Consider the following 27391-nt stretch of genomic DNA (forward strand, 5'->3'; position numbering starts at 1 on the left):
TGGCCCCATCCAGGACCTTTCCCACCACTGCCTCCAATTCCTTTGGAGTAGGGCTGACTACCACCTTGGACAAGCCCTGTGTCATGTCTAGGCCAGCTCAGTTTGGTCTGAGGGAAACCCAGAACAGTGAGTGCCTGGCACAAAGTAAATGTCTGATACAGCTTCACTTAGTTAATGAAACCCCAAAGGGTGGGTAATGACTACAGGCAGGGCAAGAAGCAGAAATAGGAGCTCTGGGATCCGGGTGGGAGGAGAGTGGGATACTCTTAGGTGGTCTCAGGAATACCCGGTGGGCCCTGAGTGGGTTCCCCCAGGGTAGGAGCCTCGCTGTTTGCTGTCATCCATGTCTTCTGTTAGGGACTTAGATTTTCTTTCTCTTAGGCAGAAGGTAGGAAGTGGGAGACAGGGTAATCCTGATTTAGCTTCCCGGAAATTCCTGATGCTGTCAGAGGACCCCTCTGCCTGACATATTACATACCACACTAATTCCAACCTCCTGGCCTTTCTACTGGCAGGACTCCATTCTGAGTATTCTTATCCTTTCCATCCCATCTGTCTGTCCTTCCTCAGTTTGACCTGCCTGACCCCTTGTGGCATCTCTGACTTCCCCCCACTCCTCATCTAAGCCCCCACACATCCTCTCTCCTCCTTCCTCCATCTCTGTCTGGTCCCCTTCCCCTCCCCCACCACCTCCACTCAGTCTCCAGCTTTTTTTGGCTTCTGTCTCTTCTTCCTCCTCCTCCCTCCTTCCCTGACTCTGAATAATCAGGCCTGGCTGTCCTGGTTTCTGGAAATACTCGTGTGTGGGCAGTGGCTCGGGGCTGAAGCAGGGGATGGATAGCTGGGGGCCGCTGGATAGCCCCAGGCCCCCAGTGCAAAGACATCAAAATCCAGGGGTGTAGTCCATGCCTGTCTCCCTCTGGGGAAGGGAGAGCAGGAGGTTTATTGAGCAGTGGAGGACAGATGGGAATTCAGAGGGCATGGACACAGGCCATTTCGTCTCCCAGGTCCTCCTCATCTAAGCGAGAGAGGATGGATTCCTCATCACTATAGAGTGAGCTGGTCCCCTGTGCCAGCAGATCACTGGCAGCACTGTCCATCTCGTCCAGTGTCAGGCGACACGCATCTGCAATCTCCTGCTTGGCCAGGGCCACAAAGCGTGGGTCTCGGGCAAAGAGGCCCAGGCCCTCAGAGATGAGCACCTGGGGGCACAGATGGGATCAGAGTTGACAGAGAGCACAACATGGAGCCAAAGCAGTGTGCACAGAGGGGTCAGTGTAGATAGATGATGCATGCATGAAGGTGTACAGGGTAGTCACTGGGGACGGTCACACACACATCATGCTGAGCAGTCACAGAGCAAGGGGATAGACAGTTACATGCATAACACAGAGACTGAGGGCCTCTATTCCCTCCTTCCCAAGCTCCCACTTCCTCCCCTTCTCCCCCATCCCTCTTGCCCACAGCCCTGCTGGACTCACAGCCTCCACCAGGCTGTCGGCACTGCCCCTCTTGCCATGGCTGGAGTCTGAGTGGGTTCCAGGCACATGCAGACAGGTGAAGGTGCGCAGTGGACCACTGGATTTGCCGAGGTACCCCTCCCCCGCTGCACCCTCCTCCACCAATAACAGTGGGGCATATAGGAGCCGACCCCGCTGAGGAGGGGTTGCCCAGGAACCCTGGACCAGAATAAACATCAGGGGGATAATTATAGATGGGTGACGTGTGAAAGTTTAGGACTCAGCCCTGTGCCTACATCTTACCACCCCCACCCCTGCAAATACAGCTGGAGTCAAACTGAATGCATATAAATCAGACTTGAGTTTATTTAAGAGCATAGAAGACCTGGGTTTAAATATGAGCTTTGCCACTTACTAGCTGTGTGATCTGGGGTAAACTTCTCTGAGCCTCAGTTTCCTCATCTGTAAACTGGAACTAACCTATGTCACAGGTACAGTGAGGGTTTTGTGAATTCATACATGCCCCATTCCTCAGAAGATGTAGTGTGTTTGATAAATTCAGCCTAGGATGACTCTACCCTTCCAGACCTTAGCACCCTATTCCCCCATCTCACCTGCGCCCTGCTGGGGCCTGAGTTGCGCCCACGATGATAGGTGCCTGGGATGGGTAAATCTTCACAACTGCCCTGGCGCCGTAGACACTGGATAGTGAAGGAAGGCTTCCGACCTGGAGGTAGGGGAAGGCAGAGGGGGCGAAGAAGAATTTCAATGCCACCCCAGCCCTCTGCCCTGCTGGCCCTTGTGGGGCCCCCAGCACCCATGCCCGCTCTCACCTGCAGGTGTGGGGGGCAGCAGACGGCGGCGTGGTGCATTGTGGCCATCCACATATCTCTGGGGTCTGTGAGGTGGCAAAAGGATGGGGCGCAGGGGAGTCCCTGCCTGCTCATCTAGGTAGGAGAGCCTGTGCGGGAAAGAGGGCTGGGGGTGAGCTCAGGCTTGGGAATGGGTGATGGGGTTCCATTAGTTCTGCCCTCCTGCACATGGCTAATGGGCTCATCCTACATGTCATGGCCAGAGTCCTTGGCAGGGACTTCCTCTTCCCCATTCTGATTCTCTTGCTCTTTGGTTCCCTTGGGCTGAGAACTTTCTTCTTCTGGAATGGTGAAAATGAACCCCCCAGAGCTTCTCCTGGGGAAAGTGAAGCAAGTTAGACAGACCAGATCCACCACCACCCCGCCCCCCAGTATGTGGCCCTGCACTGCTGGTTCCTTCTTGTTCTGTGCCCCATCCCTACAGTAGGATTTTATTTATTTATTTATTTATTTATTTATTTATTTAACGTTTATTTATTTTTGAGACAGAGAGAGACAGAACATGAACAGGGGAGGGTCAGAGAGAGGGAGACACAGAATCTGAAACAGGCTCCGGGCTCTGAGCTGTCAGCACAGAGCCTGACGCGGGGCTTGAACTCACTGACCGCGAGATCATGACCTGAGCCAAAGTTGGCTGCTTAACCGACTGAGCCACCCAGGCGCCCCAGTTTTTTTTTTTTAATTGGGAAAACTCACATACCAGAAAATTAACCTGTCATCATTTTAAAATGAACATGGGCTTTCTTTTAATACATATTTCTCATGGGAAGGACGCAACATTTAAAAAAAATCAAAGTTGGCCTGTTGAAGAGACACCTTCAACACAAGAACTGGGGGTGTGTTGGGAGAGGTGAGGAGGAGGCTGTCAAAGTGACAGCTAGGTGTGACTTCATTTCATTCTTTCATTATCCCCGTGAGATAAGTGCTATTATTATCCCCCTTTTACAGGTGACAAAACTGAGGACCATGGAAGTTCCACATTATGTGCTTCTTTTGTTTGTTTGTTTTTGTTTTTGTTTTTTTTAAGTAGGCTTTATGCCCAGTGTGAAGTCCAATGTGGGGCTTGAACTCATGACCCTGAGATCAAGACCCTAGCTGAGATCAAGAGTCAGATGCTGAACCACCCAGGTGCCCCTATGTGTTCTTTGTATTAAACCTTTGCATTGCCTTTCTCATATGAATCTCTTCTTATCCTCTATTCCCATCCGAGCCCTTGAGTCCCTTCCATCCTTCCCAAATTTCCATTCAAAGGCCCTCTTGCTCCTGAATTATCTCCATGTATTGGCTAGTCCCTGCCTTCCCTTACAATATCCCACCAGACCCTTGACCATACCTGTGGCCATGGGATCCAGCCTGGGGCACACTGGACTGTCTGGAATTGGGAGTCCCCCCATCATCGTCACTGGGCCCAAGGGAGAGTGAATCTGGAAGTCTGTCCCCGACAGGCAGAGATACAGAAATCACAGAACTCCGGCGAGATGGGGGCTGGGAGCCCGTTGGGGCCTGTGGAAGTCACAGGATTGAATTTTGCCATTCATGTTATCATATCTAAGTCACTTGGTCAGTGACACAAGTCACTTGGAGTTTATCTCCAATGACCTTACTAGGGGCTGAATCTGGGTCTCACCCTCCAACAGTGGATGGTAGGTATCAAATAATACCTGTTTGCCTGTTTCGGGGGGAGTACTTCTCTGGGGGCTTCCCTTCCCCCAGAGGCAGTGTCAAAGTTACCTAAGGAATTGAAGAACTATTTCTACAATCAAATTCCCAGGGGAGTGAAAACTTGTCCTCACTGTGTATGTTTCTGGATCCTTCTTATCTTCCTCTTCCTCTCCCTCCTGCCCCTCTTCCTCCTCCTCTTCATCTGTGTCACAGGTGAGGGCCTGCCGGATCTCAGGACCCAAGTTCTGTAGGCTCCTTAGACCAGCCTGTGGGGGTGAAAAAATGGGGAAGGAAGGCAGCCCAGGGTCTAAATTTCCCTGTCCATGAGCCTGCTTCCTGTGCAGGAGTGTGGGGTGGGGGAAGGGGTCCCTCAGCCACCACTGACCCTCTGAGACCTGGAGCCTCAGTTTCCTCATCTGTGACATGGGTTCCGCGAGATCAAGAGGGCAGTCATCCTTAGCCACAGTCCTCCACATACTCCCACCCACGCACCCAGGCCCCTCTAAAGACCTGAAGAGCAGAGGAAGTGCTTGAGGGGGCCTCGCTCCCTAGTAGCCCCTTCTCCTTCCTCCGCCTGAATTTGCGGAAATAGTCCTGGATCAGAAATGTGGCGTAGAATTTGCCTACGGTGACCTCTTCTTCTGGGGGCAAGGGAGAAAAGTCAAGGTCACACAGGGGTCTCCTGTTACCCCCCTACCCAGAGCATAGGCTCCCCTTCGCCCCCCTCCATCCAGTGCTAGTTTTGTGATGGTGAGCAATCCTTTGACATTTGGGTGGGCTCAAGGAATTGGGGTGGAGCTAGCTCACCGTCAGCAGGGGGGATGACTTCATCTAGCAGCTTCTGCTTCATCCGCTTCCAGATCTTTTTGATGACAATCCGCAGCTCCTGATTGGCTTGTTCCAGGTTCCCTGCATCGGGAGAGGATGTGGGGCCTGAGCCAATAGGAAGAGCCCTTCACAGCCACTCCCTCCCTGTTGGAAGGGGCTTCACCAGCTTCTACCGCAGTCACACACCGCCCCCATTGAACTGGTGGGAAAACAGGCCTGGAGAAGCCAAAGTCACTCATTTCGAGGTTCAGAGACAGGAGCCAGGCCCATCACTCAATGAGTGATCCCTGCACCCTCCCCAGGGACTCTCCTGCTCTTGTCCTTTCTCCATCCCTCCCATGCACCTTCTGTCTTGATCTTCAAGGATGTCCGAACCAGGGCAAAGAGTGTGGCATTGAATGTCACTGTCCCATCTGAGTTGAGGGGCATGTTCATCGCCACAAGTCTCTACACACACCAGGGACATAGAACTCACTTTGAGCAAATGCCAGGGATGAAGGCACTGGATGCCCAGGGGCAGAAACCTTTAAGGATAAAGCAAAACACACCCTCCCCACCCAAGGCACACCCTTGCCCACCCTTGCCATGTGATGGACAGCCCTCTCAGAGGTGGGGGGGGTGGGTGGGTGCACAGACCTTGCAGGCCACTCGGTGTGGGCACAGCTTCCCAAATCCCAAGGGGGGCTGGATCCGTCTCAGCAGGGCAACCACGTCCAGGTGCTTGATGCGCCCCCTGGGGCAGGTGGGGTGGGTAGAAGGCACCGCTGGATTGGAGATAACCCCTCCAGCCCTTTCTGAAGACTCCACCAGCTTATAAATACCTCCCCCACCAACACCCCAGAGCCAACCCTATCTATGGTAGATGGGGAAGACAGAGAACAGAGGCAGTGGAAACTTGGGGCATCTATTGACTAGGTAATGGGAGGTACAGGTCAGAGGTTCTGTGTCTGGGGGAATGGGTGGGGCAGTGCACTGTCCCCTGCAATCCCAGTTATGTGGATACATGTCATACTTGGCTCCAGGGTCATATTCAGACCAGATCCTCTTGAATTCATCGAGGTGATGTGGGCCCAGGATGGACCAATCTCTGGTTAGATAATCAAAGTTGTCCATGATGACAGCCACAAAGAGATTTATGATCTGTGGGCCAGTGAATAGTGGGGGTTAGGTGAAGGGCAGAGTAGGGTGTTGGGGGTTGGTGGGATGCTGAGGTAAACTTATGGTTACTGGGTCACAAGTTCCTGGGTTGATCTTGTCAGACCAGCCCTTTCACCTACTCTGAAGATCTGGGCTCCCCACCTCCTCCCCAGACCCCTCAGGGACAGCCCCCATGGCAATGGTGGTGGTTGTGGGGAAACGGTCCTCACCAGGAAGGCACAGAGCATGAAGAAACTGATAAAATAGGCGATGGCAAAATTGCTGCCACAGGTAAACTCCTCACCAGGGCTGATGTCAGACTCAGGGTCACACCGACTCCCAGGAAGGCTGGCAAGCATTATCTCCTGCCATGCCTCACCAGTGGCACACCTGGGGGGTCACACAAGGGGCCATCCTTGAGGGGAGGCTATGAAGTCATGGCAAGTGGCATTGTGGGGGCTGGAGGGGTGAGGAGATGATCCACTTCTTGCCAGGGGCTGTATCTGGCACAGATAGCATTTCAGTATTTTATTTTATTTTTTTAAGTTTTTAAAAAAAATTTATTTTTGAGAGAAAGAGCGAGAGAGATGAAAGAAAGAGAGCAAGTGCACGAAGCAGGGGATGGGCAGAGAGATAGAGAGGAAGAGAACAAATCCCAAGCAGGCTCTGCATTGTTAGCACGGAGCCCAATGTGGGGCTCAAACCCATGAACCATGAGATCATGACCTGAGCTGATGTCAGACACTTAACCGACTGAGACACCCAAGGGCCCCAGCATTTAGATATTTTAGAAGCTGGTGTGGCCAAGATGATGACAGTCATGTTCGTGTTTTACTGATGGGGCACTGAGGCCTAAGAAGAGGATACATCTTACAGCCAGAAAAAGGATGGCTGAGGCTAGATTATTATACAAAATTCTTCAAATCACAGCCAGAAAAGACCTCAGGCAAAATGTAGCCCCATGCTGCCCTGTTATTTCTACACCTCAGGCAGTCCAGGGCCCAGACAAGGGTATGTGAGCACCCAAGGGCATGCTGGGGACCAAGGTGGCAGTGGAGGGGGGTAGATGTCACCTGAACAAAAGTAGCACAGCCTGTGGAAAGGTCTGAAAATTGTTGTTTCGGTTGATCTGTGTGCCGTCTTGAAGAGCCACTTTACCAAACATCTGTGGGCACACAGGGCATGTGTCAGAGGGGCGAACCCATGCCCCTACAAGTTGTCACTCATTTCACAACTTCTAATACTCAAAGGATCCTCACAACCCTGATGTGCAGTCACTGCACATCCCATTTCACAGGTGTGTGGACTGACTCAGCATCAACCAGCTTGTATTTCAACCCACCACCCTCATTGTGGATGAATTCTTACCCAACACCCCTCAGCAGAAGTGTGCCTGAGGGATGCTACCTAGGGTCCCCACTTGCCTGCATCCCAATGACTGCATAAATAAAGAATATCATCGCGATGAGAAGAGCCACATAGGGCAAAGCCTATAGGAGTGGAGAGGAGGATAGATATTCAGGTCCAGGCAGAGAACTATAAGCCCCAGAATACACTGCTTCCTCAAGTCTGGGCTTGATGAGGGATGTGGCCCATCCCCCAAAGTTCCCATGACTACCAGTGTCTCCCAAATGTGGACACGGTACTAAATACAATAGAATAAGGTTAGTGAGGCCAAGGTATGTTGGGAATTGGGAGCCTAGAAAAGAGAGAAAACCGGAAATGGTAAATTGCAGATGGATATGGCACACTGGGAGATGCAGTTCAGGTTGAGAGGTATGAGATGTGGGTGAGGGGTGGTCAAAGGGACGGGAGCTTACCTGGAAGGACTTGATGAATGTCCAGAGCAATGTGCGGATTCCTTCACCTTTACTGAGAAGCTTCACTAGCCGCATGACTCGGAAGAGGCGAAAGAAGGTGATGGAAATGCGAGAACTGTCTTCAGAGCTCTGAGGTTGAGGGTGTGGTGGGTATGATCAGTCTACAGTTTCCCCAGTCACCTCCCTATCTCATTCTTTGGCCCTCCCAGCCCCCAAATCCCTCAGAACTCAGGCCCCAGGGTAGTCAGAGAACATTTCTAAGGACTTTTAAGAAGCAAGGAAGGGCAGGTAGGTGTGGAAAGAAGCATAGAGTCCCTGTTGTGAGGTGGGGGTACCTCGCCAAGGTGGCCACCATTCTGAAGGGAGATACAGCCAAGACAGAGGTGACAGAGGATATGATGAGATCACAGGCCCAAATGAACATAGGAGAAATGATGTAGCAGATATAGGGGATAATGGATGGTAGAGTCATTATTCAAGAGATTATGGAGAAGGTTATGTGGCAGTGGGTCAAGATGGTTGTGGGAAAAATTGGCAGTGAGGGTGGAAGGGAAAGAAGAAGGTACAGGAAATGATGGAAGAGAGACAATGGAGCCAATGGAGGAAATGATGGAGCCAGTGGTTTCATGAGATGATGGAGTTGAGAGAACCGATGGAGGACCCAATGGAGAAGCCAGCGATGAAGATATGGAACCAGCAGCATTGTCAATTGAGGTGATAGAACCATGGAGGAGATGATGGAGCCAATGGTACAGTCATTGGTGATGACAGAGCCGTGAAAGACCCAGTGTCGGAGACAATGGAGTCAGTGGTGGAAATGGAGCCAATGAAGTAGTCAGAAGAGATGTCAGGAGTTGGTGGAGATGATGGAGCCAATGGAGGGGAATGTAGAGGCAATAGAGGAAATAATATAAATAAAAAGAGAGTCATTTTAGGATATGACAGAGCCAGAGGATAGGTTGCAAATGGAATAAGGGAGTTGGTGGAGGGGGACTTTGGCTAAACCTGATAGGGACTCAGGAGATACAGAGCTAGAATGAAGAGCACTGAGTCTTCAGGAGTAGGATGGAGGTGAGTGAGGCACCTACTCATGTGAAAGAAAGACCTGGGGTTGAGGCGGGGGAAGGTTGGTAGGGGAAAAGGTGGGTTAGTGGAGAGGCCAGTCCTTACATTGACTTCAGTGACGGCAATGTCCACTACGCTGCCCACCACAATAAGAGCATCAAATGTGTTCCAGGCATCAGCAAAGTAATGCTGTAGGCAGGAAAAAAGTAGAGCCCTGTCTTCTCAGAGCTAGCATAGGGGACCAATAGTGGTAGGGGACATTGGGGAGGCAGGGCCCAGCTTGGACCACATGATAGGCCTGCATATGGACCCCTCTCACACCATGGTCTCAAGAGTCCTTGGTTCCTGTTCCCTGCCACCTCCCCCAAGAGCTCTGCAATGAGCTCCACCCTAAGGAATTCACCCACTGCAGGAGATTCTAAGGCTCGCAGGAGGCACCTTGGGTTTGAAGGCAATGATTTTGAGCACCATCTCAACAGTGAAAAGGCCAGTGAAGACCATGTTGAGGATGTCCATGGCGTAGTTAAAGGGAGCAGTCTGTTCATAGTGCTGGAGGAGAAAGTCAGGTGTGAGTACAGAGTCTGAGGCAGAGACCTCCCCACCCACAGCAAAATATTTTCTGGCTTGGACTGAGGTGAGTCTGGAGATGAGATAGCATGATGGGTTGGCCAAATCCCTCACACTGTCTGTTTCTCAATAAAGATATTGGAAAGCCCAGCTCTTGATCTCCTGGCTTTCCTTGCATCTACTTCTGACTAAGAAAGAAACAGAAGTCTGCTGCTAAGTAGTTTCCATGAAAACTATTTTTGCTTTCCAATAAAAGGCTCAAATGAGGAGAGCCCCGGGTACAACCTTCCCTCATTTTTCCTGTCTTGAATGCGGTTTTGATGTCTAGAGCTGTGGCAGTTATCTTGTGATAATGAAGCAACAATCATGAGAATGAAAGCCAACTTGCTAAGAATGGTGGAGGAGAAAGAGCCTGGATACCTGATGAACCATAATCAAACAGCCCACCTCTACACTTCTTGTTATGTGAGGTAGCTATCATATATTGTTGACTCCACTATGCACATCTTTTCACATTTAGAACCTCTGACACTGGGGTACATTTCACAATCAATGGCAACTTACAATGGCCATCTGCCATTTCCCCTATATTCTTACATCTCTTAAGTCAGGATGCAACTGACAATTATTGGCCTTAGATGTGAAGAAATGTGGCAAATATTTTTATAGCTTAATCTCTGTCAGCTGGGGGTTTTGCACTTGCAGCCTAAAGCATTCCTAATGTTTCCCAGGGGGCTGTGTGGACAGAATAGGGTCCAGTGTCTGGCAGGAGTCAGGGTGGGGGAGATCAGACCTGCATGGCTAGAGCAATGGTGTTGAGCAGGATGAGCAGGAACATGAGATACTCGAAGGCAGCAGAGTTCACAGCTGCCCACACGCGATACTGATGTGGGTTCTTGGGGATGTAGCGGCGGAGTGGCTGGGCCTTGAGGGCATACTCCACACACTGGCGCTGCATATGGGTGCAGGGCATTAGTGAGCTTGGTATCTCAAGGCAAGGAGGTGGGGAGGGGTTGGTGGCCATAGGTCAGGGGTCAGAGGTCACCTGGTTCTTGTCCAGCTCACAGTTTTGGTACTCTTGCTCGCCCTGGGCACGGAAAGTAATGATGACAAAGCCCACAAAGATGTTCATCATGAAGAATGCAATGATGATGATGTAGACAATGAAGAACACTGAGATCTCCACGTGGTAATTATAGATAGGGCCCTTGTCCTCTGCGTTTGCATCGATGGCCTTGTATAGTAGACTGGGGAGCCAATGGTGGTAGATGAGGAGATATCCCAGCCCCCTTCCAGGCATGCCCCCAGATACCTCATAACAAACTCTCCAGAATCTCCTGCTTGGCATCCCAAAGACCCTCAAATCCCATGACCTAACCACCTTAGACCTCCACACATACCCCAAGAGACCCCCACCTGACCTCAAAGACCCCCAATTCCCTGTCTCAGCCCTCCAGAGACCTAGAGATCCCCATACAACCCTCTAGAGAATCCCTACCCTGGTCCTCCAAGACCCCCAAATCCCTTAAGTTCCCACATATCCCTAAATATCCTTCTCCAGCTACCAGGAAATCCCCATGCAGCTCCCCAGAACTCCTCCACAAGCCCCCAAAGATCTCTAAATCCTGTCCCATAAACTTGGATTCTTTGCTCCATCTCCCCCAAAGATCTTCAACTAGTACCCCTAAAGACTTGTACATCTCTCTGGAAACCCCTGAATCTCCAGCTCCATCTCCTCTGAGACCTCCCCCAGTGTCCCCTCCAGACCTCTATCTAGTCCCCCCCAAAATCCCACACCCAGTCCTCTCTAGACTTCCACCTAGCTCCTCAGAGACCTATACCCAATTCCTGGAGACACCCCTTACCCAGTTCCCAAAGCATCCCCAGCCAACTTCTGGAGGACCCCCAGCCAGTTCTTTGATACGCCCACCAGTCCCCCCAAAACCCTATCCAGTCTCAAGAGACCTTTATCACATCCCAAGGTACCTTCCCACCCATCCCAAGAAGACCCTAGCATAGACTCCTGCCCTGTTCCCTGCCCATTCCTGGGGCCCTGCTCCTCACGCAGGCCAGCCTTCGAAGGTGGAGACAGTGAACAAGGCCATCATGGCTGAAAGGACATTGTCAAAGTTGAAATCGCTGTTGACCCAGAGCCGCTCCCGGACGAGGGGCCGTGATACATCTCCATCAGGGTAGACCAGGAAGGAGCCCCTGTGGATGTTGCAGACAGGCTGGGTGGGTGAGGAGGGGTGGGGATCTGGGGAAAGGGGACTGAGGTGTAGAGCATGCAAGTAACAGGGCAGAGTGGTAGAGTTGGATATCCTGTCCCCCATTTACTGGCTGGGTGACCTTGGGTATTTAACCTCTCTGTGCTTCAGTTTTCCCTATCTAAGAATTAAGGATAATACAACATATTTCCTGACTTGTTACAAGGATTAATTAAGTCACTCAATGAGAATAGTGTCTGGCATTAGTTGGTACCATATATATTAGCTATCATCACCATTATAATCATCACCACCCCCAAGAAAAAGTAATACTAATAATCAACATTTATCAGCACTAAGTATATGCCAGGCACTGTGCTTGGCTTTACATGTAGTAACTTTACATTGTAGTACACTCTCCGTGTAGTAACTCACTTACTCCTCACCACCACCTTGTGAGATCTGCACTCTTTTTATCCCCATTTTTCAGTTAATTAAAATGGGACTCAGCAAGGCTGAGAAATGTACCCATGTCTCATGAGATGAATTTGAACCAGGAATGCCTGACTTCAAAGCCCATGCTTTTAACCACTACCCTCTACAGTAATCTGGAGATGGAAGCCTGGGATTTGGTGGCAGTGATGGTGGGTGGGGGGAGTATTTGGAGATTTCTGGGGAGTCTGGAGTAGAATGTAGGTAACTCTGGAGAATATGGAGAGGGGTTTGGGGGAGGTATTGGGGGGTTTCTTAGGGGTTGGTGAGATATGAGGGCCTCTTCAGCTCTTGGGAAAGTTCTGGGGGTATATCTTGGGGCCTTGGAGAATTCACGGTGTTTGGGGGGCCTTGATAAAACTTGAGGGAGTCTCTGCAGTTCTTAGGAGGAAGCTCTAAGGATTCCAGGGGCCTTGGTGAGATCTAGGGGCCTCTTTGGCTTTTAGTAGGGGTCAAGAGCTCCACAAAAGGCAAGGTTTTGAGCACTCACTTGCATTCTTGGGGGGTGTGTTTGGCCTCATCAGTGCAACTGTAGAATTTCCCCTGTATGGAAGATATTTGTCAGGCAGGTTCACCCTTTACTCCCCACCTTGACCCATGCCTGGGCCTCCTTCTAGTGTTTCCTCCCACCTTGAAGAGCTGCACGCCAATGCAGGCAAACATGAATTGCAGGAGTGTGGTCACAATCATGATATTCCCGATGGTCCGGATAGCCACGAACACACACTGCACCACGTGCTGCAGGCACCCACAAATATGGCTAACAAACACTGCGGGCCACAGCAGCCTGGGGTAGGGATTCTGGGTGTAGATGGGGCTCAGGGACTTGGGCCGGGGACATCTGGTCATGGATCAGGGATGTGTGGTCAGGGACATATGGTCAAGGGCCAGTGCTACGGGCCAGGGACGTGTGGGCACCAACGAGGAATAAGTGTTTACCAGGAAGGGATATGTGGTCACATTTCAGGAACTTGTATCAGAGAAATGTGGCCATTGGTAAGGGATTTATAGTCACTTGTAAGGGACATGGGTGAGGCCACATGATCAGTGGTCAGGGATATGTGGTTACATATTGGGTCCAGGCTGTGCGGTCATGCACCAGTGCAAACGGTCAGTCTGATTAGAGATCTTGGCCCTAGCAGTGGGGCAGGGCATGGGTCCTGTGGATTTGGGTGGGGCTGGGTTACCTTGAGTCCCTTGGCCCTGTTGATGGCTCGGAGAGGCCTCAGTACTCGGAGGACTCTCAGAATCTTCACCACTGAGATGGCACTGGAGCTGGGGAGGGGTCAGTCCTCAGGCCCTGGCCCAGGCTTAGCTTCCGTTCTGGGAGGGCTGGAGTGGGCAGGGGGTAGGGAGAGTCACTCACTGGATACCAAAGGAGATGAGGGACACGCTGACCACCAGCAGATCCAACAGGTTGAACCAGCTACGGCAGAAAGAGCCTCGGTGCAGGAAGGCCCCAAACACTGTCATCTGTGGAAGGGTAGAGGGACATCAGGCTAGACTCCAGGTGTGGGGATAGAGAGGGGAGGAGGGTATGGAAACAGGAGAGGTGGGCTGCAGGGGTGGGTGCAGAGTGGATTGGGGCAACTGGGGGTACGACGGGGGGCTTATTAGTTACCTTTAGTAAAATCTCCACAGTGAAAATGGAGGTGAAAGCATAATCGAAGTACCCTAGAATCTGGCGGGCAAGAGAGAGGCAAAGCCACTGAGTCATAACTGGGGGGAATCCTAGGTGTGTGTGTGTGTGTGTGTGTCTGTGTGCACCTCTCTGTAAGTTTTCCTGTCCCTCCCTCCCCCTCTCCTTCCTCTCTCATCATCATCAAGGACTTCGCTATAAGGCAAAAGTCTTGGCCACCAGAAAGACTGGGGTTCAGATTTGGGCAGATTTGGGCTCTTCTACCTCTGCTCATCTATATTGGTGCCATTGGCCTGCTCAACCTCTCTGAGCCCAAGCTTCCTCCTCAGCCAAATACTGATTTCCCTGGTGTTTCCCCAAGTGTGCACAGTAAGGGCTGGCACCTGCAGCAGCTGCCATTATCACTCTTCTCTTTCTGCCCAACTAGGATCTTCTCCGTGTCTCCAGCCTGGCCCCAGCTTGTGCCCAGCAGGACCCCCCTAGGAGTGTCCCCCCCCAGCCCCCAGCCAAAGGCTCACGTGGTTGCGGAAGGAGTGGGCTCGGATGGGGTCCTCAGCGGCCAGGGATACGCTGCTGAGGATGATGAACACCAGGATAAGATTGGTGAAGATATGATGGTGGATGAGGGTGTGGCAGGCCTTCCTCAGCCTGGGGAGTAGGGAATGGGTTTTGGTCAGAGCCCAGGACCCCAGAGTTGGTTGGGAGAGCCCAAGGGACACAGTTCAGGCTCTGTTGAATCAGGCCATGCACCTGCCAGAGCCCTGGCTGCTTCCTGGCCCTCCACCTGCCCTATCCCCTCCTGCCTTGGCCCCCTACTCACTCCCAGCACTCACGGGTTCGTTTGGCTGAGACAGAAGAAGGCACTGCCCTCAGGGATGGGTACCACCTTCTCCTTGGGTACAACTTCTTGCAGGAGTTCCACATGCCCTGCACCTTCTTCCTCCTCTTCCTCCTCTTCCTCCTCCTCTTCCTCTTCTTCCTCCATGCCTGGCACCAGAAGAAGATCAAAATACAGACAATTAATTGAGAAAATGTATGTAAAGCACCTACAACAGTGCTTGTCATGTGGCAAACTCACTGTTGTGTCTCCAGCACTTAGAACAGTGCCTGGGGCACAGTAGAAGCTGAGGAAATGTGTGTTGAATGAACATCACTATCCTCACAGTCAAATACACACTATTTTATAATAAAGGCTCTGAGAAGTTCTGCAGTAAAACAAAATGTCTGTTTCTCTTCTTTAATCTCAACATCCCAAATGGTGTTGGCCAAACCCCAAGCCCATTATTTTCAAGATTATTTCAGAAAAGGCTTCTGCTCAGAGAGAGGGGTCTCAGGGGTCAAGAGCTCTGCCCGGGTGCTGTCTCTAAGGTCCCACACCTCCTCCACCTGCCCCTGCCCACTTGCCTGCTCCTTCATTCTTTCTGCCCTCCTCTTCCTCATTCTCTCCACCAGGTGCCTGGGGACAGAAATATGGGGGTCACTGATGGTGGGGGAGGCACTATAGGATGGACCCAGGGGAGGCACGGAAGGAACACAATAATGGAGGAATGCACAGGCAGAAGATGGGAGTTAAAGATATACACATATACAGGTATTGATGGTAATGGGAGGTATAGACAATGCCCAGGCTTCTAACTCACCAATACTCCATTTTCCTGTGGGGGATTCCCATCAGCACTCTTCTCCCTGTGTGAGGAAAGGGGGAGTGATTGCTAAGGTTTGCAGTAGATAGGCAAAGCTTAGGGGGAGTCAATGTAGTCAGAACAGACCTTTCTGAGGTCCCATAGAACCTCCCTGCTTCCGCCCTCATCCTCACAGTCTGTCCTTTTCACAGCAGCCAAAGGGGTCCTGTTAAATCTTAAGTCTGGCACATTCTTCGTCTGATCACACCTCTCCCATGGCTCCCACTCACTTAGAGCAAAAACTGAAGTCCTTGCCATGCCCAGAATGCCCCTAGTATGGCCTTCTTATTCTCCCATTTGAGCTCACCTCCTACCACTCTCCGCCTTGCTCACCCCACTCCAGACTCACTGATTTCCTTGGTGGTTTTTGTGAATGTGCTGAATGTGCACCTCAGGACCTTTGCACTTCCTTTCCTTTTGCCTTGAGCACTCTTTCCCCAGATATTTTCATGGCTCACTCCCTCACTTCACTTGGGTCTCTGTTCAGCGGTCACCTCCACATAGAGGCCTTCCTTGACTACCCTAACCAAAATAGCAATCTTCATTTCTCTCTATTCTTTTATTCCATTTTCTTTGCTTCATTACATATTATTAATATATATTTAATTAACTTACGTTATATATTCATTTGTTTGTGTTTTCTTGCCTTCCCTAACTTCATGAACATGTTAGCTTCATGAAGGTGAAGACTTTGTCTACCTTGACCCCTCTTGTCTCCTCAGTGTCTAGAATATGGCCTGGCACAAAGTAGGTGCTCAATGAATGCATTTTGAATGAATGGGGACTGGCAGATTGGATCTGGGGATATGGATTGCCAGGGTGGCTGAGGCATCTCTGATGGTGTGGGATGTATGTGTGGGGACCCAGTCAGGGATCCCAGGGAGAGACTGTCTTGATGGCAGAGCCAGACATCACCTGCCCTTGTCTTTGGCAGTTCCTGTGTCTCCACTGGCCAGGTTATCCACAGCAATGGCGAGAAACACGTTCAAAAGGATATCTGGGGTGAGTTCAGGCTGCAAAGGATGAAGAAGCAGCCTGACTGTGGGCCATCAACAACCCCCTATCTTACCCCATGTTCTACCAACATCCAGCCCCCCAAAGCTCCAAGGATACAGTTGCCACAGATGAAGAGGATGATGAAGTAGACGCAGACCAGCATTCCTGGGAAAAAGGGGCCACCATAGGCCATGATACCATCGTACATGACCACGTTCCAATCCTCACCTGTCAGGATCTGAGGGTGGGAGTTCACTGTGAATCTCTTTGGACCCCCCACCGTATGGTCCCCCCCCCCCCAGACCCACCTATTCCATGCTTTCCAGGCCCCACCTGAAAGACAGTGAGGAGGGCCTGGGGGAAGGTATCGAAGGTGCTTCGCTTGGTGTGGGTCTGATCAAAGTTGAACTTGCCCCCAAACAGCTGCATGCCAAGCAGGGAGAAGATTATGATAAAGAGGAAGAGAAGAAGCAGCAACGATGCGATGGATTTCATTGAATTGAGCAGGGATGTCACCAAATTGCTCAGAGATGCCCAGTGCCTAGAATAGAGATGGAGGGTGGACATGTCCAGTGGTGAGTCAGGGGCAAGGGCAGGATGCCAGCTTGGGATGCACTAGGGGTGGGCTGGGTTAAAATGAACTTTGGAGTTGGGTTGAGGTGAAAATAAGAAGTGAGGGGAAGATTGAGTTTGGGGTTAGGGTTGGTGTTAAGGGTGTAATGACAGATGAAGTTAGGATGGAGGTTATAGGGAAGTTCATGAAGTTAGAATTGGGTTCAGGTTGGGACTGGGGCTGGGATTGGGGTTAGGAACTATAGCTGGGGTTGGGGTTGGGGTTAGGGGTTAAGAGAGTATTTGGTGTTTTAGATGGCTGAGTTGGGGATAAAGTTGTGTTTGAGAGTTGGATAGAGGAGGGGATAAGGGATGAGATAGAGTCTGGGCCTGGAGTTGCAGCTGGAGATAGGTTGCTGGTTAGGAGCTAGGGACATGGAGGTTGTGGTTAGTGATGGGGCTGGGGCTGCAAGTTAGGGATGAGATTGGAGATGGGGCTGGGTTTGGGATTGGGTGTTGGGGCTGTAAATGAGTTTGGTATAATGAGTGGCTGGGGGTTGGAGTTAGAGATGGTGTAAGGTTAGGGATGAGTATGGAGTTGAGTTCAGAGATGGTGCTGGGAATAATGTTTTAGCTGGAGCTGAGGTTGAGGAAGGGGATGGAAATGGAGTAGACACCCTCCCCAATGGACTTTAATTTCCATGAGGCAGGAACTTGTGTCTGCTCTGATTCCTGGGGTTTCCCAGGACCTGGAAGGGTGTCTGGCCCACAGTATGCCCTCAATGGATATTTGCTAAATGAATGGTGATGCAGATAGTCACTGGAACTGGGGAGGGAGCTGTTGGGGCTGTGCTTGGGGCCCCAGTCCTCCCCCGCCACACACACCTAGTGACCTTAAAGATCCTGAGGAGGCGCACACATCGGAGCACTGAGATGCCCAGGGGCTGCATGGCGCCCACCTCCACCAGGGTGGTCTCCAGGATGCCCCCACAGACCACAAAGCAGTCAAAGCGGTTGAAGAAAGAAGAAACATAAGCAGAGGGGCCAAGACCGTACAACTTGAGAAGCATCTCCACCGTGAACAGACAGAGCAACACTTTGTTGGCATACTCTGTGGGGAGAAGGACAGGGGTGACCGAACTGGCCAATTTCCTTGGAGATGTGCAGGGAGGTAGGGGCCACAGGGCGATCTGAGGTAGCTGGTATCAGGCAAGACACAGGTTGGTGGTAGCACTAGGGTTAGGAATTGGGGTGAATTTATAGGTCAGAGTGGGTGAGGTTTTGAGGGGCTCGGAACTGGGGTGAGGGGCAGAATTGGGGTGGGGGCCTTGGTGAGCCTCCATGAGTTCAGGAAAACTCCAACTCAAAGGTAGCATTGGAGTCTGGGGTTTAGTTGGGACTGAGGCTGGTTTGAGGCTTGCAGTGAGAAGTGTGTTCAGTATTCAGGTTGGGGTTGAGGTGAAAACAAGTAATAGTAAGAGCTAACACTTAATAGCACTCTATGTGGGTCCAGCAATGTTCTAAGCACCTTTCACTTCAACTCACTTAATCCCCCCAACCACCCCATGAAGCAGATAAAATTACTGTCCCCATTTAAAAAAAATGTTTTATTTATTTATTTTTGAGAAAGAGAGATGGAGAGTGAGCAGGGGAGGGGCAGAGAGAGAGGGAGACAGAATCCCAAGCAGGTTCTGCACTGTCAGCGCAGAGCCCTATGTGGGGCTCGAAATCATGAACCCTGAGATCATGACCTGTGCCGAAGTCGGATGCTTAACCTACTGAGCCACCCAGGTGTCCCATATTGTCCACATTTTGTAGATGGGGAAACAGAGACATGGAGGGGTTAACCCATCCAGACAGTGTGGAGTTAAGATTCTGGACTCTGGAGCCACCTGCCTGACTCACTTACTAGCTGAGTCCTGGGATTAATCAGTGAACTCTTCACTACCTCAGTGCTCAGTACTCTGTGCCTTAGCACTTAAGTCACACAAGGTTTTGGTGAAGAGAAATTGAGTTAATACATGTAAAGTGCTGAGAATAGAGCTTGATGCACACAAGTGCTACATAAGTGTAAGCTACAACGTGGGGTGGGACAAGCTAAGGTTTCTGCATTTATTAGGGCAGAAATGCAATGTCTAGGGGTCTGAGGAACCCTAGAGATCCTGGACTTGGGTTTCTAGGGTGGAGGGAATTGGGGACTGGGGAAGAGGGCTGGCAGTCCGCGAGGGGAGGTACGCACCCTGGATCTGCGTGAGCCATACCGGCTGTCCGTGGTGCTCTGAGGCGATGGTCAGTGTGTTGAGGAAGACGAGCAGCAGCACGGCCCAGTAACAGGCATTGGACTTCACTGCCCGCCGGCAGCGCGCCCGAAGGCCCCGATTGGCTCTGCGGAGGCGGCGGCTGAGGGGAAATGTGAGCCCACTGATGAAATCACCTACCTAAACCAGGCCTGGGGGTGCTCAGTTGGGTAGCCCGGTGGTCATGGGGGACTCAGAGGTGGGGTTTACAAAGTCATGGGGTCCAAGGATCCCAACTCACCAGACCCTGGTTTTCATGATCTTGTTTCTGGAAAAGAGGAGGATGGGAGGTGGGCGTCATAAAGGACCAAGGGGCAGTCAGTGGCTGGGGTTGGAGGTGGGGGGCTGGGATCAAGGTTTGAGGGTAAAGTAAGGACTGGGGTCAGGGTCTAGATGGGGTTCTGGGCTGGGTCAGGGGTTAAGGGCTGCAGGCCCTCACAGGCAGCGTGTACAACCGGCCAGAGGCCCCTCCTCCTCTTCCTCATCGCCTGGGGTCTCTGTCATCGAACCAGTGTCACTGGCTGGGAGGCTGGCTGTGGTCGGGGTGGGAATAGAGGTCAGTCCGTGAAGACCCAAAGGCTCCACACTTGGCTTTCTTCTCTGTCTACCCATCCCATCCCCCTCCCCAACCTGGATGAACTCTCACCGTGGCTGCTGGTGGAGTGTGTGGAGCGGGTGGAGTGACTGAACCAGCGCAGACGTCCACGTCTCCTAGTGGTTAGCTCTGCCAGTTGTGGCCCTGCAGGGTGGGGAGGACATTTGGGGAGCATGGCCTGAGGCTGGGTTAGGGCCAGGCGTGCGCGTATGGCAGGGGGGCTGTTATTTGGAATCTTTGTTCTGGGTATAGTCTGGGAAGGGTATTGGGGTCTGCGTCTGGGTCTGTATTCTAGGTCAGAACTGGGGGCTGGGCCTGGAGTCGTTGCCGGTTGGGGCTGGGTCTCAGGAGGGTAGCCCACATCTGAGGCATGCGTGGGGCAGGGAATGGGCCAGACTGGGATTGCCTACGGTGGCCAGCCCGGCCCTCTTCAGCCATAGAACCAAAGTTGCCATCAGCTGAGGACTCTTCCATGTCCAGCTCCTCTGCCTGCATGATCCAGTCCAGGTAGCCCCGGAGGTCCTCCTCCAACTGCTGCTTCTCCCGAAGCTTCTGGAAGTCCCCTCGTGCTTTTGCCTTCTCCCTCTCCTTGGAGAACTCTCTGAGGGAGGAAGATAGAGGGCTGGGAGGGGGGACCACCCTGGCTCCCATGCCTTTACCATTCCAGCCTCACTGGCCTCCTTGCTGTCTCCTTGAATAGGTCAAGTACATTCTAGCTTTGCAGAAGCAAAGGCTGTTCCCTTTGCTTGGAACACTTTCCTCAGACATCCACATGGCCCATTATCTCATCTGTGTCACATTTCTACTCAGATAACACCTTCTCAAGGAGGTCTGTCCTGATTGTCCCTATTTATAATTGCAAGATTTGCCCATTTCTATTTTTATCCATCCTTTCTTTCCATAGCACAGATTCCATACGAAACACTACATATGTGAGTCGCCTGGCTGACTCAGTTGGTAGAGCACACGAGTGTCAGGGTTGTCAGTTCAAGCCCCATGTTGGGCGTGGAGTCTACTTAAAATAAAAAACAAAAATAAAAATAAACCACTATGGGTGTGCACGCATGGGTGTATACACAATCTACTGTGTATGTTGCTATTCTCTCCACCACAGTGTAATATCCAAGAAGACAGGGATTTTTGTCTTTTATTCCATTCCTAAAATGGTGCTTGCACACAGATGTTCAATGTTGACTGACTGCATGAAGGGGTATTTCAGATGGGTTCTGAAAGAGTGCCTAGGAGTGTGCTAGGAACAAAAAAAAAAATGGGAAAGGGACTATTGGCGAAGGTGTCTAAGCTTCTCACCCACTCAGGACACCAAGCACAAGGTTGAGGACGAAGAAGGACCCAAAGATGACGAGACTCACGAAATATAACCAGGGCAGCTCATACCCCATGGCATCCTGCATCTGGGGAGAGAGAGGGCATGCATCTCTCAGGATATGCAGACACTCTCGGAGGAAAGGCAGGTACAGTCTCGCGCTGTGCGCCCGCCATCCACCTCACCCAGTAGAGCACATCTGTCCAGCCTTCCATGGTGACGCACTGGAAGACCGTCAGCATGGCGAAGAAGAAGTTGTCGAAATTGGTGATGCCTCCGTTGGGCCCTGCCCAGCGCCCGCGGCACTCGGTCTGGTTCAGTGTGCATGCACGCCCCGAGCCAGAAGACGCACAGGGCGACGGGTCCTCCTCCGCTTCCACGTCTGTGGGGAGGTCAGTTCCGATTTTGAAGCACGTCCCGCCCCCCCCCGCCCCGCCCCCGCCAGTCACGGCTACCTTGTAGCCCCGCCCACCTGGGAAGTTCAGTATGGGGTTCGAGATTTTTCTAAATCAAGGGCAAGGTTAAGCTCCTAACTCTGCTAGGTCAGGATTCTGAACCACTGGAAAGTTGTGAGTCCCAGCTACAGGTATCCGGGTAGTGGAACTGTAAAATTTAGGGTGGAATCTTGTAAATAACAGTGAGACTTGAGCCTGGGGGAGGACTCCTGTGAATTGGGAAGGGTCTCTTGAAAATGGAGTCGGGGCAAGGCTCGGGCTGAGGTCTGGATGAAGGGCCTGAGTATATGGGGTCAGTCCTGGAGGATGGTGTCAAGTGCAGGGTAGGGCCTTGGCCTGTGAGTGGAGACTCGTGATAGAGGGAGGAGCTATTAGCAAAGGGGCGGTTGTAGTCTGGGATTGAGGGCAGAGTCTTGAGTAAAGGGATAGGGCTTGCTTATCTGGAGGTGGAGCCTAAGGTTGGGGGCGGAGTCTCGTGGATTTGAGTGGGTTTCAAGGAGAAGTGGGTGGGGCCTAGTAGCCAGTGGAGGGGAGTGTCTTGTCCGGGGAGGAGTGGAATGGCTGACCAGATCCCAGGAAGTAACATGTCTTGTGCATTCGTCCAAGGAACAGTTCGAGTCCGATGATGGCATAAATGATGATGACGAACAGCACGAGCAGTGCGATGTGCAGTAGTGGCACCAGCGCCTTCATGATGGAATTAAGCACGATGTGCAGGCCTGTGGGGACCGAGGGGCGGGGTCAGCTTAACCCTCTCCTGCTCCCCTCCCCCACCTCCAACCCCCGGGGGCATGCCACTCACTTGGGACCCCAGACACCAGCCTCAGTGGCCGCAGCACCCGAAAAGCCCTTAACGCCTTCACATCGAAGCCCCCCGGCTTCCCCCCGGTATGTGGGGTGTCTCTCGGCCGACCAGGGCCCTGCTCCAGTAGCACGCTAAACAGCCTGGTGGGGTAGCACGGAATTAGGAGGCAGAGGTCCGGCCTTGGGCCCTCCCTCCACCCCTCTCTTCTCGGAAAAGCACAAGTCCCTGTAACTGGAAATGCAAACAAGTTTAAAACGTTAATATTCTTGATTCTGGCTGCCAGATGGAGGCAGTCGGAAGCAGACTTTCCCCTGAGTCCCGAATTCAGCGGGCCTGGGGTAGGAAGTTGAACTAAGGTGGGGGTGTCCCTCGCAGACGCGTACCCGACCACAACGATGATGAAGTCGAGTAGGTTCCAGCCATTGCGGATGTAGGCGCTGGGATGGAGCACCAGCCCATAGGCCACGATCTTGAGCACAGTCTCCACAGTGAAAATCACCAGGAATACGTACTCCACTTGCTCCTGAGGGCGGAGCCGGGGGTGAGGTGGGAGAGCAGGGAGTTATTTGGGGGTGGGGCTTGAGGGGGGCCGGGGAAGGGAAGCTTAGTCCGGGACCTAGGGTGGGGCTGGATGGGGGCGGGCCATCTGGGTCAGAGAGGAGCGGGTGTGGGGAGGATTGAAAGGTTGTGGTGTGGTTCTACTGGGGCTGTATCTGGCTGGGGGTGGCGGGGGTGGTGAGCCTCACCAGGTTGTGGTTGGCAGTATTGGAGTCATCCTCTGGGAAGGGGATGTAGACCCCCAGGGCTACACAGTTGGCAAAGATGGTCAGCAGGATGAGGATGTCGAAGGGCCTCAGGTGGATAGTCAAGGACCCAGGCAGATAGGCCTCAGAATATCCCCACATTCCCTTGGGGCCCTCCCCACCCAATGCTGACGCTTGACCCAAGGTAACCAGCCCTGACATTCCCAACCCCTGCCTTGACCAAGGCTTTGACTTTGAACCCCCTGGAAACCTTAGACATCCCCAACTCTTGCTGTGATTTAGTCTTTCACCCTTGACACTCCCCCTCCCCGCAGTGACCTTCACCTTTCTCAACTCACCCTCTAATCCAATTCTTGGCTCTTTTTTTTTTTTTTGAGAGAGAGAGAGAGAGAGAGAGACAGAGAGACAGAGAGAGACAGAGAGGGAGAGAGAGAGAGACAAAGTGCAAGCAGGGAAGGGAAAGAGAGAGAGGAGGACAGAGGATCTGAAGCAGTTCTGCACTGATAGCACAGAGCCCATGTGGGGCTCGAACTCACGAACTGTGAGATCATGATCTGAGCCAAACTTGGATGCTTAACTGACTGAGCCACCCAAGCACCCCCAATTCTTGACTCTTGATCCCTAGTGACCTCAGCCCTCCTCCATTCCAGCCCTGGCCTAATCCTTGATTCTTGGTACCCTGGTGACCCTCACCCCTGAGCGCTGCCCCTGGTTTCCAAGGATGCTTCCACTCCACAATGCTGATGCAGGACCGCCGCAGGGGGTTGGCCAGAGTGAGGCAGAAGAGTGCTCGGGGTGACCGCTGGGCACTGGCCACTGCCACTGTCTTGTGCTTACTGTGCTGAGTCCTTCGCTTAGGGGTCCCCAAGCCTGATGCCCCGCTGATTTCTTCACCCCCTGATGCTGGAGGCCCAGGGCACAGCCCCCATTCAGGACCAGGGCCTGTCCCATTGGCTGGACTGGGCTCTGGGATGGTGTCTGTGTGGAGAAACCAAGTCAGGGAGGGACTGGGTATTAGGGCAATCATGGCTACTTCCTTCCTGATCCCATCCCAGTGTGTGGGGGAAGAAGAGCTTGTAAAATTAGGGAAAGTTGGGGGTGCCTGAGTTAAAAATTGAGGGGTGAGAATTGGTGTTGGAATTGATTGGGGGTTGAGAGAGTTTATGGAGAACGGAGGGTGACGTTACATTTCCAAGTAGGATTTGCTGTTAGACTTGGTAGGGAGTTTAAATTGGCTTGGGGTAGGATTAAGTTTATAGCTGGAGGCAAATTTAGGGTTAAATTCGAGTGGTGGACTTCTGGGTTGGGTTTAAATACCGGTGGGAGTGGAGTGTGCTTGAGATAGGATTTAGAGTTAGGACTGGGTGTTTGAATGAGTTGGGATTAGAATTAGGATCAAGATTAGGGTTAAAGTTAAGTTTGAATGGGATTTGAATTTGGCATTGGGGTTTTCAGCTAAGGCCATTCCCAATTCCCATGGCCTTGTTTCAGCCTCTGTGAGGCAGTAGGTTGGCTTGGTTAAGATCCCAAGCTTTGGAGAAAACAAGCTGTCTGAGTTTATTTATTTTTTTTTCAACGTTTATTTATTTATTTTTGGGACAGAGAGAGACAGAGCATGAACGGGGGAGGGGCAGAGAGAGAGGGAGACACAGAATCGGAAACAGGCTCCAGGCTCCGAGCCATCAGCCCAGAGCCCGACGCGGGGCTCGAACTCCCGGACCGCGAGATCGTGACCTGGCTGAAGTCGGACGCTTAACTGACTGCGCCACCCAGGCGCCCCAAGCTGTCTGAGTTTAAATCCTAACTCTGCCACTTGGTAGCTATGTGTAGTCTTGGGAAAAATTGCACAACCTTTCTGAGCCTCAATTTCCTTATCTGTGTAATGGAGTGATAAGAGTACCTACATTTTAGAGTTGTTGTAAGGATTAATGAGTTTAGCATTCAGAATAATGTCTAGCACCAACTATTATTCCTATTTTGTAGGTAAGGAAATTGATGCAAAAAGAGATTAAGTGATTTGGTGAAGTGGCTGAATTGGGATTCAAATCTATGCAATTTCTTTTTTTTTAATTTTTTAAATGTTTTTATTTATTTTTGAGAGAGACAGAGAGAGACAGAGCATGAACAGGGGAGGAGCAGAGAGAGAGGGAGACAGAATCTGAAGCAGGCTCCAGGCTCTGAGCTGTCAGCACAGAGCCGGATGTGGGACTCGAACTAACAAGCCATGGTATCATGACCTAAGCAGAAATCGGATGCTTACCCGACTAAGCCACCCAGGCACCCCAAACCTATGCAATTTCTGACTCCAAGCCTTCATGACTTACTACCACCAAGAGTGTTCATTCTCTCTCTCTCTCTCTCTCTCTCTCTCAGTCCTTAAAAAATGGATCTGCGCTCTTTTTGGAAAGTCAGAGACCTACTCACTAACAGTATTGATATCCAGACATTGGGGCTGAGGTTAGGTGAATTTAGAGCTCATAGTAAGGGCTGTATCTATGTTGGCGTTTAGACTCCAACAGGAGTTTGCCCTCTGGTTGATAAGGTTTGTGTTGGGATTAAGCTTGGAGCTGGCTTTGGAATTGGACTCAGGGTGGGCACTAAAATAGAGGTTGGGGCCAGGATTAGGGTTGGGATTCAGCTGGGAACTAAAGCTGTGGATGGGGCTGGGAGGCCATAGGTGCAGGGTCTAGGTCAGGCTGAGAGTCAGGGTTCAGGTGGTGGTAAGGCTATGTTTGTTGATGGATGGGATGGAAACAGGGTGATGTTGTTCTGATTCCCTGGTGGCTCTCCGGGAGTGGGGTCCTGCTGGGCAGGAGATGGGTCAGAGGGACAGAGGGTAGAGCAGAGCCCAGGCTTGCTCCAAGGGTCTATAGGGGTGGAAGGCTGCTCTCACCTTTCCCGCCTTCAGATGCCGACATCCTCCTTTCTAGGTTGAAGAGCCATCTGCACACAGCCTCCCTCTCTTCCCCCAGCTTTAGAGAGATTAAGGTCACAGGGCGGGGCCATAGCAGGGTTGGATGGGAGGGTGAGTAGGGGCAAAGATAGGATATTTATGGGCCAGGGCTTGGCAACAGAAATGGCACTGATTTTTAAAAAATATTTTTGTAAAATACATACCAGCACCAGTCAGAAATTAAAATAAGAAAAAGGATATCACTTCCCAACAGTATCTGAACTTTGAAGTACATAGAGATAGACCTAACACAATATGCGTATGGGCAAGATCTCCATGGGAAAAAATGATCAAATATTATCAAGTGATTAAAGGGGACCTAACCAAATGGAGAGATATGTTAAATTTACTAATAGAAATAGTCAATGTTGTGAACATGTCAATTCTTCCCAAAGTGATCTAGAGATTCAGTGTAGTCCGGAACGAAATCCTAAAAGATTTTTCCATGGAATTTGACTAATTGATTCTAAAATGTATATCGATACACAAAGGACCTAGAAAAGCCAAAATCCTTTGAAAAAGTACAAGATGGGAGGACATTCCAGATCACTGTTTACTGTTATAAAGCTACAGTAATTAAGAACAGAACAGAGTTCAGAAACTGAACCCCACATATATGTCCACATGATTTATGACAAATGTGGCTCACATTTGGCTCACACCCTGACAAATGTGACAAATGTGGCTCACACCCTGCTCAGTGGAGACAGGGTGGTCTTTTTAATGAATGGGGATTTCATGAATGTTTACTGTGTAATTATTCTTTGGAGTGTACACATATGTAAACAAATTGAAAAAAAGCATTACAGAATGCATGAATACTAGTGACTACAATGTATGTAATGCTTTGCTACTGTATTATGTGTCAGGTACACGGTAACAATGCTTTACATGAATTAATTGTTTTAATCCTAGGAAGCAGGTATAGTGATAGTTCTATTTTAGATGAAGAAACTAAGACACAGGGAAGTTATGTAACCTGCCCACCGTTGCACCTTTAGCTACTTGAGCTAAAGACTTGGGCTAAAAAGCTAAGATTCAACCGTAGCCGCTTTACGCTAAAGCCCCAGCCCTTAACTTGTACACTTTTACAATGGTAAGATGAATGCCGCCTTGAACGTACGTGTCAGGAAGCCGCTCTCAGGCTGGTCCCTTTTTTGAACAATGCGCACGGGCACGCGCGTACAAAGGCACACACGCTCGCGCTCTCGCCCTCGCT

At 51.3% G+C, this 27391-nt stretch overlaps 1 protein-coding gene across 2 annotated transcripts; it reads right to left on the reverse strand.

Annotated features, from left to right (window-relative positions):
- Positions 1–971: 971 nt before the first annotated feature.
- Positions 972–26137, reverse strand: CACNA1F (calcium voltage-gated channel subunit alpha1 F). 2 transcript variants are annotated; one of them, XM_047076242.1, is made up of 48 exons: positions 26113–26137; positions 23945–24197; positions 23202–23307; positions 22839–22978; positions 22453–22595; positions 22217–22369; positions 21381–21577; positions 21180–21283; positions 20315–20472; positions 19923–20015; positions 19716–19809; positions 19518–19544; positions 19219–19379; positions 17865–18090; positions 16761–16968; positions 16545–16665; positions 16347–16428; positions 15390–15435; positions 15154–15205; positions 14583–14736; positions 14268–14397; positions 13732–13791; positions 13477–13583; positions 13298–13385; positions 12741–12848; positions 12601–12653; positions 11476–11622; positions 10457–10658; positions 10205–10363; positions 9283–9393; positions 8950–9033; positions 8115–8135; positions 7780–7908; positions 7384–7449; positions 7033–7124; positions 6190–6349; positions 5835–5962; positions 5459–5555; positions 5167–5269; positions 4802–4903; positions 4505–4635; positions 4126–4260; positions 3666–3835; positions 2545–2648; positions 2294–2425; positions 2075–2187; positions 1482–1679; positions 972–1202 (listed from the first exon to the last, which is right to left on the reverse strand). In XM_047076242.1, the coding sequence occupies exons 1-48, from the start codon at positions 26135–26137 to the stop codon at positions 972–974; spliced, it is 5904 nt and encodes a 1967-aa protein (XP_046932198.1). The 2 variants fall into 2 exon arrangements, with proteins under 2 accessions (XP_046932198.1, XP_046932197.1); XM_047076241.1 differs by having other exon boundaries at positions 20282–20472.
- Between the last annotated feature and the right edge of the window lie 1254 nt (positions 26138–27391).

The sequence above is a fragment of the Lynx rufus genome, unplaced genomic scaffold, assembly GCF_022079265.1.
Source record: "Lynx rufus isolate CCGP_SWC_20201006 ecotype Redwood Valley unplaced genomic scaffold, mLynRuf1.p SCAF_14, whole genome shotgun sequence".
Classification (NCBI taxonomy): Eukaryota; Metazoa; Chordata; class Mammalia; order Carnivora; family Felidae; genus Lynx; species Lynx rufus.